This window comes from Petaurus breviceps, unplaced genomic scaffold, assembly GCF_028583685.1.
Source record: "Petaurus breviceps papuanus isolate PSGF00001 unplaced genomic scaffold, PetGlider_PUasm1.0 37, whole genome shotgun sequence".
In the NCBI taxonomy this organism is placed as follows: domain Eukaryota; kingdom Metazoa; phylum Chordata; class Mammalia; order Diprotodontia; family Petauridae; genus Petaurus; species Petaurus breviceps.
In genome coordinates this window covers 102,610,215-102,632,620 of record NW_027186296.1, presented here as the reverse complement: position 1 = coordinate 102,632,620, position 22,406 = coordinate 102,610,215, and the positions used below count along the sequence as shown (strand labels likewise).

General features: G+C 37.7%; 1 protein-coding gene across 1 annotated transcript in view; it reads left to right on the top strand.

Moving 5' to 3' along the window:
* The window catches only part of CPXM2 (carboxypeptidase X, M14 family member 2), a 261,915-nt gene extending 245,725 nt beyond the window's left edge, over positions 1-16,190 (top strand). The window contains exon 14 of the mRNA XM_069099170.1: positions 11,578-16,190. Within this exon, the coding sequence (XP_068955271.1) occupies positions 11,578-11,831 (254 nt within the window). The 3' untranslated portion in view covers positions 11,832-16,190. The remainder of the gene's footprint in view (positions 1-11,577) is intronic.
* The last annotated feature ends 6,216 nt before the right edge of the window (positions 16,191-22,406 follow it).

Genomic DNA, 22,406 nt, shown 5'->3' with positions numbered 1-22,406 from the left:
ATCCTCTTCCCGCCTACTCTTCTGTAGGGTAAGATACCCTATTTAGAGTGTATGTCATTCCCTCCCTAAGCCAAATTCAATGAGAATAAGATTGACCCATTCCCTTTTGCCTCTTTGTTGTTCTTCCTCTCCATTTTAGCCATATTCCCTTGCCTCTTATATATGAGATAGTTTACCCCATTGTGTCTCTTGACATTTCCTCTCATTATATTCCTCTCTCACCTCTTAATTTCTCATTTTAAGTATCGTCCCTTCCTATTAAATTGGTCCTGTGCCCTCTATCTATGTATACTTGTAGATATATATACACACATTAACATATGTATTCATACACCCATATATGCTCCTATATAGACATATGTGTGTGTGTGTGTATATACATACTTTTCTATTCCCTCCAACTATTGTAATACTGAGAAAAGTTTCATAAGTTAAAATCCATGTAGGGATGTATATAGTTCAACTTTGATAAGTTACATTAAGATTTCTTTTCCCTGTTTGCCTTCTCATGCTTCTCTTGCTTCTTGTGTCTGAATGTCAGATTTTCTATTCAACTCTGTTTTTTTCACTAAGAATGCTTAAACGTTCTCTATTCCACTGAATGACCATATTTGCCCCTGAAACATGATACTCAGTTTTGCTGAGTAACTGATTTTTGGTTTTAATCCCAGCTCCTTTGCCCTCCGGAATATCATATTCCAAGGCCTTCGATCCCTCAGTGTAGAAGTTGCCAGATCCTGTGTTAATCCTGATTGTGTTTACTCAGTATTCAAATTGTTTCTTCCTGGCTGCTTGTAATATTTTCTCCTTGATCTGGGAATTCTGGAACCTAGCTATAATATTACTAAGAACTTTCTTTTTGGGATCTTTTTCAGGAGGTGATTGGTGAATAATTTCGACCTCTATTTTGCCCTCCGGTTTTAAACATCAGGGAAATTTTCCTTGAGAATTTCTTAAAGGATGATTTCTAGGTTCTTTTTTTGATCATGGCTTTCAGGTAGTCAAATAATTTTTAAATTGTTTCTCCTGGATCTATTTTCCAGGTCAGTGGTATTCCCAATGTGATATTTCACATTACCTTCTATTTTTTTTTCATTTGTTTGGATCTGTTTAATAGTATCTTGATTTCTCATAAAGTCACTAGCTTCCATTTGCCCCAATCTAATTCTGAAGGAATGATTCTCTTCAGTGAGCTTTTGAGATTCTTCTTCCATCTGGCAAATTCAGCTTTTTAAGGCATTCTTCTCCTCTTTGCCTTTTTGAGCCTCTTTTGCCATTTGAGTTAGTCTGCTTTTTAAGGTGTTATTTTATTCAGTCAAGTTGTTAATTCTCATTTCATAATTTTCTTAATCGTTCTCATTTCTCTTCTGAATTTTTCCTCCACTTCTCTCATTTCATTTTCAAAATCCTTCTTTAGGTCCTCTATGGCCTGTAAGCAGCACATATTTTTCTTGGAAGATTTTGGTGCAGGAATTCTGATTTAACTCCCTTCCTCCTGTTCCATGCTTTTTTCCTTTGTATCCCCAAAATGGAGTGTAAAGTTGGGTTGCTCTGCTTGATTTGCTTCCCTTGTTTGCTCATGTTGCCACTCAATTATTTGACTTTTGGGCTTTTTGCCACTGTCGGTCTCTGCTACCAGAGGGGGGAGCTTTTCCCCAAATTGTTGGGGTTTTCTCAGTTGCCAAAGGTATTACTTGCGTGCCCTCTCTGAAGCCTCCACATGCTCTGGCAAGCTGGTCACACACCCCAGGTCCTCCATCCTAGACCACAATCCAGATCCAAACAGGTTAAAGCAAGCATAATTACCCCTCAGACTGGTTGCTTCGTCCCCCTACAATCTGCAGGGCAGGAGCTGAAGCTACTATGTGGCTGTGGCTGCATGGTCACGGTGCCTCAGCAAATTCTCTCTCCAGGAGTTAAAGGCTGGACCGCACCCCCAAATTACCAGATCCCAAAGTACACACTGCACTGACCTCTCACATTGTCCTTAGACTCTTATGTGTTGATAATTGTGGAAACTGCCACAGCAGCTGGTGATCTGGAGGACAGTCCCTCCAGCCAGTGGCTGGTCAGGCCACCCTAATGATAAAAACTTGGGCTCTCATGCTGGGCTGGGCTGGGCTCAGCTCCTAGAGAGGTACACTGGCTCCTTCCTGCTGGCCTGCCTGGCTGTTCTCAGCAGGAAGTTAACTACTCTGTGTCATTTAATGGGTTCTGTATCTCCAAAGTTTGTTCAGAGTCACCTTTTACATGATTTGGAGGAGGTGGAAGCTGGAACCCCACTGAAGTCCCCTTTCTACTCTGACATCTTGACTCAGCCCCAGAAAACTAAATTATTAATAAAAAATGATGGGGGGGGGTGGGTAGAGCCAACATGGCAGCATAGAAGCAGGAAAACTTCATATGCTCCCAACTTAACCACCTCAAATATCTATAAAAAATGACTCTAAACAAGCTTTGAGGCTACAGAACCCACAAAGTGACAAAGAGAAATAAACCTCCTGCTAAAGATGGCCTGGCAACAGGAAGGGTCCATCACAGCATGCTGGGAGCAGAGCCCAGCCCCTCCCCCCCCAGCCCGTGGTTTTAGCCCCAGGGCAGCCACAACCAGCAACAGCTGGAGGGACTTCAGGAGAGTGGATCACCAGCAACTGTGGAGGTTTCCAGAATTATCAACCCATAAATGCCAAAGACAAAGCGAGAGTTCAGTGTGGACTTTGTCAGAACAGGGGACTGCAATCCAGTCTCTGCCCCTAGAAGGGAGAAGTGGCTGAGGCACAGGGGCCACTACCTCATGGCTGCTTCATAGCTCCTGGCCTGCAGATTGTAAGGGAAGTAAGCAACCAGTTTGAGGGGGGTAATTGCTCTTGCTTTAACCTGCTTGGATCTGGATTACTATCAGGGTTCAAGGTCCTAGGGTGCATGATCAGAGCCAGTGGAGGCTTCTGAGAGGGCACCCAACTTGTAGCTTCAACAGTTGTGAAAACCACAGCAATTTGGTAGAAAGTTCTCCTCTCTGGAGGCAGAGTTTTAATGTGGCAAAAAGCTCAAAAGTCAAATAATTGAGTGCCGACATGAGCAAGCAAAGGAAGCAAAGCAAGCACAGCAATCCAATTTTGGATTCCTATCTTGGGGAAAAAAAAGGATCAAAGCATGAAATAGGAGGAAGACAGCAAAATCTGAACTCCTGCAGCAAAAGCTTCCAAGAAAAATATGAACTGATTATAGGCCATAGAGGAGCTTAAGAAGGATTTTGAAAACCAAATAAGAGAAGTAGAGGAAAAATTGGGAAGAGAAATGAGAACGATGCAAGAAAATTATGAAATGAGAGTCAACAACATGACTGAAGAAAATAGCACCTTAAAAAATAGACTAACTCAAATGTCAAAAGAGGCTCATAAAGTCAATGAGGAGAAGAATGCTTTAAAAAGCCGAATTTGCCAGATGCAAAAAGAATCTCAAAAGCTCACTAAAGAGAATCATTCCTTCAGAATTAGATGGGAGCAAATGGAAGCTAGTGACTTTATGTAAAATCAAGACACTGTTAAAAAGATCCAAGCAAATTAAAAAATAGAAGGCAATGTGAAATATTTCATCGGGAAAACCACTGACCTGGAAAATAGTTCCAGGGGTGACAATTTAAAAATTATTGGACTGCCTGAAAGCCATGATCACAAAAAGAACCTAGAAATCATTCTTCAAGAAATTCTCAAGGAAAATTGCCCTGATAATTTAGAACCAGAGGGCAATATAGAGGTTGAAAGGATCCACCAATCACCTCTTGAAAAAGATCCCCCCCCCAAAAAAAAAACTCCTAGGAATATTATAGCCAGGTTCTGGAATTCCCAGATCAAGGAGAAAATATTTCAAGCAGCCAGGAAGAAAAAATTTGAATATTGAGGAAACACAATCAGGATAACACAAGATCTGGCAGTTTCTACACTTAGGGATCAAAGGGCTTGGAATATGATATTGTGGAGATCAAAGGAGCTGGGATTAAAACCAAGAATCACCTACCCAGCAAAGCTGAGTATCATGTTTCTGGGGCAAATATGGTCATTCAATGAAATAGAGAACTTTCAACCATTGTTGATGAAAAAAAACAGAGGAGAATAGAAAATTTGACATTCAGATACAAGAAGAAAGAGAATCATGAGAAGGTAAACAGGGAAAAAAATCATAAGGAACTTATCAAAGTTGAACTATTTATATTCCTACATGGAAAAATGATAATTGTAACTTATGAAAATTTTCTCATAATGAGAATAGTTGAAGGGAATATAAATGTGTGTGTGTGTATACACACACATACATAAATATGTCTCTATAGGAGGGTATATGGGCAAATGAATACATATGTGATTGTGTGTATATATGTGTACAGGTATTTATAGATAGAGGGCACAGGACCAATTTAAGAGGAAGGGATGATACTTAAAAGGTGAGATTGAGAGGTGAGAGAGTACTATAATGAGAGGAGATGGGGAGAGACAGAATGGGGTAAATTATCTCCTATAGAAGAGGCTAGGGGAAACTGTTACAATGGAGGAGAAGAACAGGAAGGCAAAAGGGAATAGGTAAACCTTACTCTCATTGTATTTGGCTTAGGGAGGGAATGACATATACAATAAAAAGTGTATCTTGCCATACAGGAGAGTAGTGGAGAAGGGGATGAGATGGGGGATGATGGAGGGGAGGGCAGGTTGTGGGAGGAGGGAAGTTGGAAGCACACACTTTTGAAAAGGGACAAGGTCAAAATAGAGAATAGAACACGTGGAAGGTGGGAGAGGAGGGAGGGAAATATAGTCAGTCTTTCACAATACATCCACTATGGAAATGTTTTGCATAGCTACACATGTACAACCTATATTGAATTGCTTATCTTCCCAGTAAGGGTGGGTGAAAAGGGAGGAAGGGAATGAAAGTGGAATTCAAAGTTTTAAAATCAAATGTTTATGTGTGTGTGTGTGTGTGTGTGTGTGTGTGTATGTATGTATATAGGCCCTGGGGTATAGAGATCCTTCTTAACCTGCTGGAAAGTTGGAGGGGGAATGAGGGAGGATATAGAAGAGAGCAGATGATTGAGGGAGGGTTTATACAGTGGGATTACTGTTTTGAGTTGGTCAGTAGGGGAAAGACAGGGAGAAAATTTGCAACTCAAAATCTTATGGAAATGAATGATGTAACTAAAAACAAATATAAAATTTTATTTAAAAAATAAATAATAATGTAAAAGAGGAATTCATTACCAACAAAGAATAAATAAAAGAAATTATCAAATAAAATTTTGCATAGGAAGAAGCCCCTAAAATCAATAACTAGATGTATATTTTAAAATGTAAAATACATAGATTAACAGAGCTAAAATTATTTAGATAGCTGAATGTCAGAAAAATCAATAAACCATATATAAATTATCAAAGGCCAAAATAAATCTAGGGACAAGTGGTTTACAAGTGGATTCTATCAAATATTCAAAGAATAATTATTTCCAATATTAAATTAAATGTTGGCAAAAAACCAATTTTTTCCTATGATGGTAAAATGTCTTTTTATCTAAACTAGGGAGAGAGAGAAAAGAGAAAGAAAACTAAAGACTACACATTTTTCTTTAGTTCTTTCCTCTAAAATCAAACAAAGCAATTTTTATCCCTCTTCCACAAGACATCTCTTCAGATTCTCAAAGATGGCTATCATGTGCCTCCTAAATCTTCTCTTTTCAAGACTAAAAAGCCCATTTCCTCAAACTTATCTTCAGATGGCATGAACTAGATACCCTCCTCCTTCCTACTTGGTGTCCTCTAGATGCTCTCCAGCTTATCAGTGTCCTTCCTAAAATGTGACACTGAGCTGAACGCAATATTCTAGATACGGTCTTATCAACACATAAACATATGTAGTTGTGAAGAATCAGTTAAATGGCAAATAAATGGGACAGATAAAAAGTGAGAAAAGTTCCAAGAAAGGTGAAATCATTCTCCAGAGAACTTGGATTGAATTTGAAAGATAAATGGGATTAATATAGATGAAGACAGGGGCAGCTAGTTGGTGCAGTGAATAGACCACCAGCCCTGGAGTCAGGAGGATCTGAGTTCAAATATGACCTCAGACACTTAACACACACACAAAAACTAGCCATGTGACCTTGGGCAAGTCACTTAACCCCAATTTCCCTACCCTCCCCCCTCCAAAAAAAATTTAGATGAAGATAAAGAAGTTGGGCATTTCCAGCTGGAGGAACAGTCTATGCAAGGACTTGATAAAAACATGAATTGTCATTGCTCATACTGATGCACTTGTAGTAATTATAGATTTCTTTTTTGGGGGGTGGCAGACTTAGTGTTTTGAATACCATTCATGGTTAAGACACATGTAAACCACTATTCTACAATGTTGACAACTTTTTACAAAGTATTTTCAGAGTCATAATAATGATTTGAGAGTGTTTTCTCTTGACAGAATCTCAAATACATGAGAATGGCATTAAAAATATGCCTCAAAGTCTCAATTTGCTTAAGTGCTATTGTTGGATTAGATCAGATCTCTAGCATGTGAGACAGTGGAAAATGTACTATCTCTGTAGTCAGAGGACCCAAGTTCAAATCTCTCTTCTGATTCTTACTTCCCATGTAAACTTGGGAGAATTCCCTGAGCCTCAGTTTGGTCATTTGTAATATGAGAAGGTTGGGCAATATGGTCTCTGAGGTCTCTTCTAGTGCCGGAATTGTGATCCTGTGATCCCATGCTAGGGGAGAGAAAAGGTATCAGTTGAAAATGTGACATACTTCTTGAGTTAGGTAAACTAGTTGATGATAGTAGTAGTAGTAGCAATAGCCATAGAAGTAGTAGTAGTAGTGCCATTACGTAGTGCTTTATGGTGACAAAGTAGCTTGTAAACATTATTATTAAGTCCATAAAATAGGTAGTCAAGGTGTATTATGTGTGTATGTGTACTTGTTCAGTCAGTCATGTCTGATTTTTCATGATCCCATTTTGAGTTTTTCCTGGCAAAGGATTTTTGACACATGAATTTTAAGGATTTGATGAATTAGCTTTGCTTCTATATATTTTAACTTAAATAAGTTCTTTTTAGAAGTGTAGTTCTCTGCAGACAGCTCTTACTAAAATAATCTTTACAAAAGGATTTTGAGGGTACCTTTCCCTATATGGAATAAGTTTAGTTTCTTTCATCATCTCCCTACCCCCTTTTCCTCTTCTGATCATGTACCTGTGGAGTATCTAATGGTAATAGCTAACTAGAACATAATGGCTTGTTTGGTTGAAATATTCACATTAAATTCTTGTTGTGACTAAATTGTCCTGCAGTACTTTGGACATAGGGATGAGGGGTTCAAAACCACCTCCTAAGAATGCCACACCCAGAGCTATTTCCTGGGGTTTCAGTTAGGTATGATTTCTTTGTTGTTGCTAGTTTATTTTTGCTTCTGACTTTGACTTGTACAATTCCTTCCACACATGGAGTTTTTCCTAATAAAATTTTCCAGGCATGATGTTTCTCACACACAGTGCAGCCCTGCTGATTCCTATAAACACCTAACCTAGAAGGCAAAACCATAATGCATGGCCTTTACCTCTGATGGGGAGATAATGGCTAGTTAGAATTTAATTCTCATATCAAATCCTCAGAATAGCTTTGATGTGACTTTTGATATGTGTGAAAACCTCATATTTTCACCTAAGTGAGAAATTAGATGAAGTCTCAAGAAACTGACATGAGATATTTATTTCTGTAGTTGAGTGTATTGGACTACTGGGTGTACTGCAGACCTCCAAAGGAAGTGTGATTCTGTTGGTATGAACCCTTCTTCTTCTAATACAGTTACATCACCTAACTTCTTCACACCCCTACCACCATCACCACCACCACCCCATAATACATGGTCTTTGTGACATGACTGTAATTTCAAAGGAAAATAACAATAACAACAAAACACCTGGTGTCCATCCTTCTGGGACTAAACCTCTCTGAATGAAATAACGAACAACTTTGTTGTTCATTAATTTCAGTCATATCTGACTCTTCATGACCTCATTTTGAATTTTTCTCAGCAATGATACAGGAGTGGTTTGCCATTTCCTTTTCCAGCTCATTTTGCAGTTGAGGGAACTGAGGCAAACAGGGTTAAGTGACTTGCCCAGCATCATACAGCTAGCCATATGTGAACTCACTAAGATGAGTCTTCTTGTGTACTATACCATCTAGCTGCCCCTAGGTTAGTCCTTATGTGATGGACACAGCCTGTTGAATATGGGCTACATTTTAAACCAAGCCTATATTTGAAGTCTAATTCAGAGTCCCTTCACACAACTTTTGGGGGCCTAGAGTAGTACACATGCTCAGATTAGGCTGGATTTCAGTTTATAGTCAGGTTAGTCTTCAAAATAGAACATTTTATCTAAGTGCTTCTGTTAAACATCTCACCTTCAAAACATATCTAAAGCATTAGAAATAAGATTATTTAAAGCCCAGAGAATGTCATTGTTTACTTTCTCTAACAAGCTTTTTTTCAGAGTGATACCATGATTCTATTAATATAAGAACTAAAATTCTGTATTTTCTCTCCCCTTCCCCGAAAATAGATAGAATTTTATGTCTGTTGCTCATGGGCACTGAGGAATAAATGCAAGAAAGAACAAAAAGAGGGGCGGCCAGGTGGCACAGTGAGTAAGAGCCCTGGCCCCAGAGTTGGGAGACCTGGAATCGGTTCTGGGCTCAGATACTTAACACCCACACAAAAATAACTGGTGGTGTAACCTTGAGCAAGTTACTTAACCCTGATTGCTTTTAAATTTTTTTTAAATTAAAAAAAAGAAAAAAAAGTATTGCTTTGGACTGTGGTAATTTGGAACTGTGTAATAGCTCAGGAACAGGATATAAAACTCTTAGGTAGAACCATCTTGGTAAAATGAGGATACTAATACTTGCAATGCCTCCTTCACATAGCTCTTTTGAGGAAATCTCTTTGTCAACTATAAAACACTTTATAAATGTGAGCAGCTAATATAAAAAGAGTTCAAAATTAGTGGCATGTCATGTTAGTGTCATGTTTATGATATAGCATGGAAATTCAGACCTGGTTTGGATATAATTTTTCATGAATTTGCCATATTTTACTTATTAATACATGCTCAGATGTCAACACATAAAATATGCAGCACTTGTAGGCAATCGGATCTTTCTTTCAATGTCGTATTTTAGATTTTCTGCTAATTTAGACAGAGCTCTTCTATGCTCTAAAGACTTTCTCAAGCCACCAACTCTTATAGAAGAGTTATCCATCTGAAATAGTGAAGGGAATTTCCTCCCCTGAAAGTTCTATACTCCAAAGATATCCTATCCCAAACAAAATGAAACCATCCTTTTATCTCTAGGATAGTGCCAGTAAGGAAGTCTATGGGATGGGGAGGAGAACAAAAATATCTAGCTTAATTTTTCTGACACCTCTTCCTCTTAAGTGTATGACTTACCCATTTTTTTTCTCTCACCTAAGCTACAATCTTATATCTCCAGCTGCCTTCTTTACATTTTCACTTGGATGTGTCACTCATCGCCTGAAGAAGCTGTCCAAGACTGAAGTCATCAATTTCTCTCAGGCAACTCCTCCTCCTCCTATCCCTGCCTATGTTACTACTATTCTCTCATTAATTTGGACTCGTAAAATTGGTATCATCTGAGACTCACACAGATTCACAGAGTTTAAGTTAGAAGGAATCTCAACCACCATCTTAGTCCATCCCATACATTAAAGGAATCTCCACTGTAATATATCTGACACATGGTCATCTAAGCTTTACTTGGAAGACCTCCAAGAAAGGGAAAATCCACTACTTCTGGAGGCAATACATTACACTTTTAGACAACTGTGATTGTTAGAAAAGTTATCTTGATATCAGGCCTAAATTCTCTTCTTTACCACCTTCATCAACTGTTTCTGGTTCTTCTAACTGTGGTCAAAGAAACAATACTATTATTTCCTGCTCATGAAAGCCTTTCACATTTGTGAACACAGCTATCATGTCCCCCTGAGCCTTCTCTTCTCCAGGTGAACCATACCCATTTCCCTTCACCCCTTCTATTACATCACACATCAAGTCAGTGGCTAATTCCTATAAATTTTTCCTTTTTGGTATCTCCCCCATCTGTTGGTTTCCTTCCATTTCTACCACTCTTATCCTGGGTCTTTTTTTATATCGGGACAATTGCAACAGCCTCCCTAATTTTAGACTTTTCTCCCTGAAATTCATCCTCTAATATCACCACCAGACTATACTTACATAACCAAACACTGCTTTCATCAAGCTATTCCTCTGCCCTGAAGCCTCCCATGGCTCCCTCCATCCTGTATATCAAATCCTAACTCTTCCCCAAGGTTTTCAGAACCCCTTATAATCTGGCTCTGCCCTAGTTATCCAATCTTGTTTCTCATTACTCACAAAACTCTTTTTATAATCAGACTAGTCTTCTCACTACTCAGAAAAGATGTTATGCCTCTAATTCTGTAGCCCTGGACCTTCATTCCTATTATTTCCCTTCACTTGGAATGCCCATCCCCTTCCCTCTGCATCTTTTAAGTCCCTGTTTAAGTGCCAATTCCACTATTACCTGATTAGTATAACATTTAAATTCTGTTCCACACAATTTAGCACTTAAAACTGTCTGGCTTCCCGTGCTAGCCTTTCTTCTCAGCTAAGCTGTGAGCTCTTTGGAGGCAGGGACCATGTCTTAGCTGCTTCTGTTTCCTTCACAGTGCCTAGGGCATTGCATAACACAGAAAGTGCTCAATGGTCTAGCTCAGTTATATGACCATGGGGGAGATATAATGGCAAGAGGCATTTTAGACCAGAGTTCTCAATGCTATATCTATTGATCCCTAGTTCTTCATTCTAATGACATCTTCTACCTAAAAAAAGCTCTCTTCAGATCCCTCTACCAGCCAAGAGGGCAGCTGTAATACACGTGAAGCTCAAAAAGCCTGAGTCAAGTTTACCTTGGCCCCTGGTACATGGAAAATAGAAATATGTTCCAGCTTCTCTCCAAGGCCAATTTGGCCTCAACTTGTACTATTCCTTTTCATTCTATTTCAAAGATGAAGTATTTTTTAAATCACATTTTTTTCTTCCAGTTGTGCCGTGAAAGATCAGGAAACCAAAGCAATAATGACTTTTCAGGATGGCATTTTGTTTTTCCTGTCTAGCATTTGGAAGTTCCATTTCCATAATGAATGGCTCAGTCATGCCATGAAGGAGGAGATATGTCTGTGGGGACTTTTCCATAGGTGTGACTTGGGGCTATAGGTATTTTTAAAACTCTAAAATTAAAAGTTTAAAATCCCTTTTCCAGTTAGGACCATTAATGGAGCTTCCAAATATGAAAAATGTGAGCTCTTCAAATTTATTGAAAAGCTACACTAGCCAAATACCAGAAATTCTGTCTTTGCTGCCTGGAAGCATGTCTTTGGCTAGATGACTTGTCTTAAAATGAGTGTGTCAACACTTGAGGTAGGAGAGAAGTGCTCTCATTTCATTTTTCTTGCATTTTTTCCTTCCTTTTAACAGCCAGCGATGGGGATTATTGGCGTCTTCTAAATCCTGGAGAATATGTAGTCACTGCCAGGGCAGAAGGCTTTACCTCTTCAACCAAGAACTGTGCCGTGGGTTATGACATGGGAGCCACTCGGTGTGACTTTACAATCAGCAAGACCAACCTTGCAAGGATTAAAGAGATCATGGAGAAATTTGGAAAGCAACCCATCAGCCTACCAGTCAGGCGCTTGAAGCTGAGAGCCAGGCAAAGGCGTCAAAGAAGATAAATTCCTGACAGATGGGTTTATAAGTGCTGTTTAAATCAAAACCAATTGTATTAGTAGCTACATAGTCAACATGCTCATTTTTATTATTTTTTTTTTTCAATTCAAGACATGGCAATTAGTGTGTGTGTATTACAAAGAAAGTCCCAGAAGAGAGAGTTCAAGGCTCAAAATATTTCCCATTTTGTGGTCTTTGTACAAAAAGTTTAGGTTAAGTGTAGCAATGCAAGATCAATTGATGGAAGTGGACATGACTTAGTCTTATAAAAATGGGGAAGTTAATTTTAAGATCCCCTTCCTAAATGGGGCAAGGATGGGAAGGGGTAAGAAACGCCGTTTGTTTACGTGACAGCAGGAATTCCATGTCAGCTTTGAAACATGCACAATTAAATGGATAGGATTATAGATTTAGATCTAGAAGGCACCTTCAAGGTCATCTAGCCCAACCTCCTCATTTTACCAATGAGGAAACTGAGACCAGAGGGTTCAAGCAACTTACCCAAGTTCACACCTATAGTAAATAGCAGATCCAGAATTTGAACTCAGATTTTCTGACTCCAAATACAGCTCTCTTTCCTCTGTACTCCACTAGCCCATGTCTTGGCTATTTTTACTGTTGCTACTTAAGATGGCAGTGGGTATCCTCAGAGATAGAATTTCACTACTTCTTTGACATTCTAAGCCACACCAAATAAATCTTACATGCTATAAACAATAGGAAATGTACCCTGAGCTATGAGAGGACTCCTCCAATGAATGCAGCTTTTTTTTCTCAACAAGAAAACTCATATAAAAGGAAACAATGGTGTCAAAATGAGACCTGTGCTAGAAATAATCCTAAATGAATGGTCTGGCAATAGACTTTCTGATGAATTTGTTATACATCAGTGCTCCCTTCTTGCTTTTTAAATAGTGCTGATAGCCTGTTGACCTGGAATGACAGAAAAAAAAAGAAATTGTAAGTTTTCTATGCTTATCTCCTTTAAAAGTATCATACATAAATGCCAAGTTGCTGTAATTTCTCTTATTATAGGTCTTTCCTAGAGAGATCAACCTTATAGGAGAAAAGCTTTTCCCCCTCAAAAATACACATGCACAGTCTTCCTCTCCTTACCTCCCCATGAGAGGCTATGCTTTGAGGCAGTATCCTGAAGGTATTTCCTGAATCAGTTTGCCTTTCTTTCCAGAAGTGGAATGACAATGCTTTATAGTGTGATATGTCCTTTAAAAATTATAAGCATCTTTTGCTATTCCAAGGATTTTAGCTGAGAACTCCCCTCAAATGATTTCCTATCAGTAGTTCAGACCCTTAGTCAATGAGAGAGCAATTATAGCCATGTCACTGTTGTCAACAGGGTTCTCTAACTAGAAACTTATCAGTCACAAACTCAAAAATGGGCACCAGCCCTTAGGTTATTTGATAAGATCACCTGGGTCTTGACATACTTATCCATCAGTTTAAGCATCACTTTAAAAAAATTATTAAGTACCTAATGCATACAGAACACTATACTAGATGCAAAATGAGAAGTAAAATGTAGATCTTGCCCTCAATATAGGTCACATTATATTGTGGGGTTGATGAGGGTATTTTGTATATGCAAATAACTATAATACGAAGTTATCCATAATAAGTACATAACCAAGTACTGTCCTAGTGGTAACAAGGAAAGATTGCTTCTGGTTGGAGTAATTAAGTGAGATTCCTCAGAGGAGGTCGAATTTCAGTTGGCCTTAAAAGACAGGTAGAATTTCAACAGACAGACATGGGAAGAATGGAACAAAAAGAGAAGAATTCAATCCATTGGAAAGGATGTGAGCAAAGTCCTGGAGAAGGTCATTGCAGCATATTCACACAGCCAGCTTTTTTTCATTGTTCAAATTGAAAGGCATACATGGCCACCCTAGGACTCCATATCCTTTCCCTACAATTCCTAAAACGATATTGTTTTTTTCAGTTTCCTCACAAATTAAAAAAAAAAAGATGTAATTTCACATAAGCAGTGAGAGGTGGCAATCACTAGATTCCATTTACTGACTTTCTCACCACCCAAAAATTCTTCACTTTAACAGTCTATTGTTTGCCTGACTAGAGAAAAGCACCCAAATGGTTGACTGATTCTTGTCTCTCTACCATTTTTTCTTGGTATTTTTCCAGTTAGACCAGTAATTCAAGTTATAATACAAAATCAACTCCATCCCCTCATATTTATTCTTCTTGGCAAATATCAGGACTTCATAGAATTTCTCTTCTTAGTGAGACCATCTTTTTATACTTAAAGATGTTTGAAGAGAGACACAGTATAATATGGCAAATTAGCCCAGACATTGCTTCTTTGGAGAATTGCCTTTTTCCTTTGTGTATGTGTGATTAAGCCTCTAATCAGGGGAATGCACAATTCATTTACTTTGCATATGCTGTGGAGGAAATGGGATGTGCCTATTTGACCAGCAACCATCATTAAAGCAGCTTACTTAGGTGTCTTTGTAAAAGTCAGTTAATATGAGGATTATTTTATTTAAATTACATCTGGGTTTAGAAAATAAGGGATGAGGATGAGGGTAAGGACTAGATCTGAAGGTTCATTTGCTGTAGGGAATTCCTGCATGAGGAAATGTTCTTTAACTAATGCAAATCTACACTTTGTCTGCAGTTACATAAAGCACTGAGATTTAAGTGATTTTGCCCAATATCACAAAGACAATTATGCCAGAAATAGGAATCATGCCCAGGTCTTCCTGACTTCCAGGCCAGATTTCCATACACTGAAACATAGAATTATGATGCAAAATATCTTTTAAATTTAAGGGTAGAGTATCGGGGTCCAGCATTATAGCTAAAAGACAGAAGTTGTTCTTTTGGGGGTCTGTTTGTTTTGTTTGATTATTTATACCTTTTCTTTTGTTTTGAATGGGGGAAGTTGCCATAATAAATCTTTTACAAAGTAGATTAATGATAGATGGAAACCCAGGTTAATTGGCGATTTTCAGCTCCACAAGGAGCCATGTCAATTTCCATGTGAGCACAGCCCAATAGGACTAGATTTTTAGAATTCATAATAATTGAGTAAGTTTTATTCTCTGAGGTTGAGCCTTGTGGCTGAATCATGTAGTAGTGAATCAGTAACCCCAGTGCTACCTTTTCCTATGGTCTTCATGGACATTTAAGACCTTTGTCTAAATTACTCTTCCCTGCTTTATAAAGACTCAGTCTCCTATGGTAGCCTACCCAGATCTCAGGATTTCCATAAATAATTAAAACAAGCAACAACAAACAAACAAACAAAAACTTCTGAGAACTCTGCAGCTAACTTTGAGATATGCCTTTTTATAAAAAGTGTTTTGAGAAAGGAAAAGAGTCATAGGCATTCATTTCATAAACTTGTATGGCTGTAAGAAACTGGGACAAAATGTTACACAAAGAATTTATGAAAATAGACAATAAAACAGTAAAGCAGCTGATTAGCCCCTGTTTTTTTTTTAATGTCATAGGGGAGTTGTTCATTCCCATGGTGTTTCTGAGGCACCTTCCTGAACACTAATTTGGGCTCGGAACCCTTGGATTTGAAATAAAGCAACAAAACCCATAAATGATGATTTTCTGATATGTTCTTCCCTGAGGATATAGGGAAGTTGGGGGAATTTTGAAACAAAATAGAGGAAATTGGGCCTATTTTAATAGTGAAAATTGTCATATTTAATACAAATTTGTAGGCGTTCTTTCGTATGCAGCATTTTAGAGGGAGAGATAGAATGACACTTTCTCACAGAAATCCTATTCACACTATGTCAAATACCAGATCTCACAGAACCCTGGCCCTGAGAGTTTCTGTTGGCTTAAAATAGCTTATCCTTCATGCTTATGCTTAGGATCTCATGGGAGACGGAGCGAGCTCTGAAGTAATCTAGCCTACAGCCTCCTTTCACACATCAGGAAACTGAAGGCTGGAAAAGTTAAGCAACTTGTTCATGGGTCACACAGGAAGTAGAATGTAAGCACCTTGAAGACAGGAGCTTTTTTCGTTGTTTGTTTTCAATTTGTCTCTGTCTTTGGTTAGTATATGCTTAAGAAACACTTGTTGGCTTGGATCAGATGGAGTCGATGAATTTATTTTTTAACCATTTTAAAATATAACCAATTTCCTCTGTAATCCTATGTATTTTATGCATTTAAAAACATTATCCTGAGTAGGGGTCCATAGACATCACCAGACTGTTGCCCAAAGGGTCCATGACCAAAAGAAAGTTAGGAACCACTATTCTAGATGTTCTCTAAGGCCTTTTCAACCGCTAATGTTCTGTAACATTTGTTTTCTGTTCTTTTTTTTGCCTTTCACAATCATAAACTTACATTTTAATTTATTGGTTCTATTTTGACTTTTTTGTTAGTGAAAATATCTATATTTGTATTTTTATCATTCTTCACTGTCTTGTTACTTTTTTTCTACCTATCACTAAACAGTGTTTTGGTTTTTAGTTCTGTTAATAATAATTAGCAATTACAGATGGGGTTAGAGTTTATAAATTCTGTAAAGGAGAATTTTCTCATCCCTCTGTGAGGTTTTATACATCATCATCATCATCATCTCCATTTTATAGATCAGGAAAATGAAGGTCAGATGGGGGCAGCTAGGTGGCCCAGTGAATAAAGTGCTGGTCCCAGAGTCAGGAGGACCAGAGTTTGGTTCCAGCCTCAGACACTTAACACCCACACAAAAAAAAACTAGCCATGTAACCTTGGGCAAGTTACTTAATCCTAATTGGCCTCCAAAAGGCAAAAAAAAAAAAAGAAAATGAAGGTCAGAAAAGTTAAGTGGCTTACCTATGTAATAGTTTACATATATAGCAACTCCATAGCTACTATGTATCAGACCTGGGTTCTGACTTCAGATCAGAAGTGTTCTTCCCACTTCTCCACAGCTGTCTCTTATGAGCTATCTATTGAATTTATATTAAGTGCATAAAACAAAAGAGATCAAATCTTATCATGAATTCAGATAGTTGATATTACTGTTTGAGCCAGTTTGATTCATTTGTCAACTGGTGTGCATGCATGGTAATTTTTTGAAAGTTAAAAAATATATACATTTAATTTTAGCCATATAAATCCCATTTAAAATGAGTTTAGAAGTATTCATCAATTTATCTATTGATCTAAAATACAGAATATATGCATTAAGAGACAGAACCAGATTCTCCTGTTTATGGTGGGTCACTTTTTCCTCCCAATTTATTAATTGATTTATTTTTAGTTTTCAACATTCACTTCCATAATTTTTAATTTTCTCTCCCTCCTCCTTCCCTCCCCAAGATGGTATACAACCTGATACAGGCTCTACTCATACAATCCTATTAAATGCATTTTTTGCATTAGTCATGATGCATAGAAGAATTTTAATGAATGGGAGAAACCATGAGAAAGAAAAAAAACAAAAAAGAAAATAGTCTGCTTCACTCTGCATTCTGACTCCATAGTTCTTTCTCTAGATGTGGATGGCATTTTCCATCATGAGTCCTTTGGAATTGTTTTAGGTCCTTGCATTGCTGGGAAGGGCTAAGTCTATCAAAGTCAATCATTGCACAGCAGAATGGTTGGATGAACTCACAGCTCATGGTGGAGCATTTAAAGTCAGATTTGCTTTCATTGACAGCTCCACTATTGACTACAATATTTGGACCAAGAATGAGTCACAATCTTTTTAAGCCTTAATTTCCTCATAATAATCTAATATATGATTTAATATATTTAGTTGCATGAATATGCTTCTATACCACAGAAAATAATACTTGTACTAGTTGCCTCATCGGGCTATAGTTGCAGAGATAATGCTTTGTAAGTGTAAATGGGGAACTGAGAGAAGGATTCCACTGAGTCTTCAATCACTCTGTAAAATTTGGTTTGTTTGTATGATGTATGCCTCATAGCACTGTGGGAATCATGGAATCAATGATTTCTATCTGGAAGGGATCTAAGAGGCCATATAATCCAATTGCGCCCCCCAATTTTACAAATGAGTAAAAGGAGATCCATGGAGGAAAGTAACTTGATTCCAAGATGATATAGGTAGCAAGTGTCAGAAGTAGGATATGAATCTAGTTCCTTTGACTGCAGAATCAGTGCATTTTCAAATACCTCCCAGAGAGATAACCATAGACTCTATCCCAGAAGGGCACAAACTTTTGTAGGTCCTACTATGCTGCAAAGTTTTTGAGTATGGCATAACAACAGTTTCTATACTTTATATCTGAGAACCTGTGTAACTGATTTCAGAGAGGTTTATCTTCAGACAGTTGGCTACCAGACAGTTGGGTATAGGAAATAATCTATAATGGAGACCTTTTAATCTGCAGATGGCAGAAAGAATACCCATTGCAATAAAATTAAAACCACTGAAGTATGAAATGATTTTTTGATTCATCATCATTCTCCAGTGACTAAAAATGGCAGAAATTGTTTTATTCAGTCATTCTTGTGTTTTACAAGCATATATTTATTTTGTTTTGGTTCTTTTTGTATTTTGTCCTGTGTCCAGCAGAATATTGTTTTTAATGGATGAGCATGAACAGCAAGGGAATGAAATCCGTAGGTAAGATCTCAGTCAAAATGTGTGTACCATCAGGTACTCAAACTAATTTCCTACAAATTACTCTGTGTAGAGAGCAACTGACTTACAATATTTCATCTTGGTGTAAAAATGATTTTTATTAGTGAACTAGTACTCTTATTTGCTTATTGTGAGTATATGATCTTCTTTTCCTCATCTCTCAAACACCTGAGTAATCATGTTCAAGTCTCAGTGGTATAGCATTGGGATGAAGAGGGAGTTGGTAAGGATACCTAAAATAGTTCCATTTTGGGCTGATTGTAAAACTATGTCCTGCAGTGCAATATTAGAAAATGAATCTGGACATCATATAAGTAGGATCTGCACCACCGTGTGATCAGAAGGGAAAAGGGGTGGGTCAAAAAGGAACTCCCCTGTGTATATTAAGGTAATATATTGAAAGAAATAATTCAACTCATTAATTGACAGACAGTAATCCCTCATTACCAAGATAGTTTTTGTGCCTAAAAATGGGTTTCTGTTCAGGAAAAATTACACCAATTTGCAAACTAAAGATAAAAAGAAGAAGCCTGTTTAAGGGTACAAGTATTCTGCTGAAGATGTTATTTTCATCTGTAACATATTTGATAAATGCTATGTTTTCTCTAGTGTATTAGTAAGTGTTAGTCATTCTAATCTCTGGGATTTTACTTGTGTATTTATTTATCATCAAGCAATTTCTAAGCAAGTGATATTTCACAAATAGAACCAGAGATAATAGCAACATCCTTTCATTTGAAGTCAAATTATGTTGACAGATAAACATAAAGCAATCATTGGATGAGGTGTGTGTGTGTGTGTGTGTGTTTGTGTGTGTGTGTGTGTGTGTGAGAGAGAGAGAGAGAGAGAGATTATATACGCAACAGTGTTAACTTGTCTGTCTTCAAGGCTGCTTCAGCACCAACCAAATGAAAACTGTGCTAAGGGAAAGAGAGTCTTCTTGATTTTTTGAATTTGGAGCTTTTGCTTTCAACACCAAAGTTCCCCTTAATGGCTACCATTTCTGGGCTTTATTTGCCTGTATCAGTTTTAGCCCCAAGGGAACAGAGCCCTAAGGAGCAGTACTACTTCTGGTCCCAAGGATCAGGAACCCTGAGGAATAGACCATGTTCCTCAGACCCAAGGGAATGAAGGCTCTGAGAAGCAGTTTCAATTGCAATTCCAAGGAATCAGGGGCCCTTCCCTTCCTGTACAATAGTGAAGATGAGGAGAACAGTGGCAACACTTCTCATCAAATCACACAAATTGGAAGCACCAAAAACTCCCAAACCCCAAGAACTAGCTATGAAAACAGTAGTGGGGAAAAGCCAGAAGTTTGAGACAGTGTCCTTCTCCCTACTCCATGCAGGAAACAGATCCCAACTTTAACATAAAGTTCAAAATGAAGAAATGGGGTGGAAAAATGAGCAAATAACAAAAAAGAACCTATTAAAAGCTACTATGGTAACAGAAGTAAAAGACAGAAACTCAGAAGACTATGAAGTCAAAAAGCTACAAGCAAAAAGAAAAGGAAAAGGGAAAAAGTACTTGGACCCAAGTCCAACAAGAATTCCTGGAAAAGCTTTAAAAAAAGATTTTCGCAGAGGCAGAAGAAAAATTAGGTAAAGAAATGAGAAGAAAGAGGTATAAAAAAATCTTGAAAAGAATAACACCTCCCTTCTATCACTCTCTCACCTTTAATCCCTTTCCTCTACTATTCCCTTGTAGGTTAAGATATATTTCTGTTCACAAATGAGTGTGGAAGTTATTCCCTCTTTAAGTTAATTCTGAGAGTAAGTTTCAAGCATAGCCTACCTCTCCATGTTTTGCCCACTGTAAAAGTTCTTTTGCATCTATTTTTGTGAGATAGTTTACCCCCATTCTTCCCCTTTCTTGCAGTACATCCCTTTCTCACTCCTTAATTTTTTTTTGGATGTCATCCCATCATAACCAACTCACACCCATACCCTCTGCCTCCTTCTAACTGTCCTAATAATGATAAAGTTTTTAAGAATTACAAGTATTTTTCCATGTAGCAATGTAAACAGTTTAACATCATTGAATCACTTATAATTTCTCTTTCCTGTTCATCTTTTAAGTCTTATATTTGAGACTCAAATTTTCTATTCTACTCTGAGCCTTTTTTCAGTTTAATCGTATTTTATTTTTTCCCCAGTTACATGTGAAGAAAATTTTTAGCACTCATTTTTACAAGATTTTGAATTCCACATTTTTCTCCCTTCCTTCCATTCTATCCCCTATTTTAAAATGGTAGGCAGTTTGATATAGTTTATACATTTGCTATCATGTAACAGTATTTCCATATTAGTCATAGTTGTCAAAGAAGAAACATCAAAGTGAAAAAAACACAAGAAAGAATGAAGTGAAAAAATATGCTTCAATCTGTATTCAGAGTCAATCAGTTCTTTATCTGGATATGGATAGCATTTTTCTTTGTGAATTTTTTGTACTTGTCTTGGAAAATTGTTTTGCTGAGGAGAACTGAGTCATTAATAGTTGATCATTACACAATGTTGCTGATACTGTGTACAATGTTTTCCTGGTTCTGTTCATTTCACTTTGAATCAGCTTGTGCAAGTCTTTCCATGTTTTTCTGGAATCTGCCTATTCATAATTTCTTATTGCACAATAGAATAAAATTCATATAGCACAACTTGTTCAACCATTCCCCAACTGATGAACATCCCCTCAATTTCCAATATTTTGCCATCATGAAAAGGGCTGCTATAAATATTTTTATGCATGTGTAAGGGTTATGGGATTTAAAGATCTTCCATGCCCCATTGGACTTGCTGACGTAGCAGAAAGGGGCGGAGCAAGAGGAAGCGGAAGCCAAACTAGAGTTCCTGCGGTGGCTGGCGGTGGTGGCGACGGCAGCAGCAGCAGCAGAGGCAGCGACAGCGCGAAGCCCTTTTTGAGTTAGCCAGAATTTCTGCTAAGGACTCCTGCTGAGGACTGACAGGGGCCGGAGCTGCTGGGAGCGTGCTTCCCGGACGCTGGGTGGTTGCTGTGAGTGGGGAGAGGAGGACCTTTGCCTGAGGTAGCCTGTTCTGTTTTAAAGGCTTGAAAATGTGGGTGCTTTCTACTTTATCTACCTGTGCCAATGTCATAACTACTCTGATGGCTTTCACTTTCTGGTTTTGGGACTCAGTCTTTTGGTATCTTAATAAATTTTCTAGTTTATTCCCCCATATGACAAGCATGATGTATTTTGTGATGGATAATTATATCAGCGTATCTGTAATCTCCATAGGCATTGTGAATATGGCATTGCTGATACAGCATGTAGATACTTTTTCTTTTTTAATGATTTCTATGGGATACAGACCTAGAAGTGCTATTGCTGAATCAAAAGTGCAGTTTTATACACTTTTGGGTATAGTTCCAAATTGCTCTCTGAACTAATTATATCAGTTCAAAATTCCACCAACAGTGCATCAGTGTCCCAATTTACCCACATTCTCTCCAACATGCATTATTTTCCTTTTTTGTCATGTTAGTCAATCTGATAGGTGTAAGATGGTATTTCAGAGTTGCTTTAATTTGCATTTCTCTAACCAAAAGTGATTTAGAGCACTTCTTCATATACCTATATATAGCTTTGGTCTCTTCATCTGACAACTGCCTTTTCATATACTTGACCACTTATCAATTGGGGAATTGCTTTTATTCTTATAATTTTGATTCAGTTCTCTATATATTTGAGAAATTAGATCTTTATCAGAGACACTCAGTATAAAAATTGTTTCCCATCTTTCTGCATTCCTTCTAATTTGGGTTGTATTGGTTTTGACTGCACAAAAGCATTTTTAATTTAATATAATCAAAGTTATCTATTTTACATTTTGTAATTCTCTCTGTCTTTTGTTTGGTCATGAATTCTTCCCCTCCCCATAGATCTGAAAGGTTAACTATTCCTTGCTCTTACAACAGTGTCACCCTTTATGTCCAAATCATGCACCCATTTTGATTT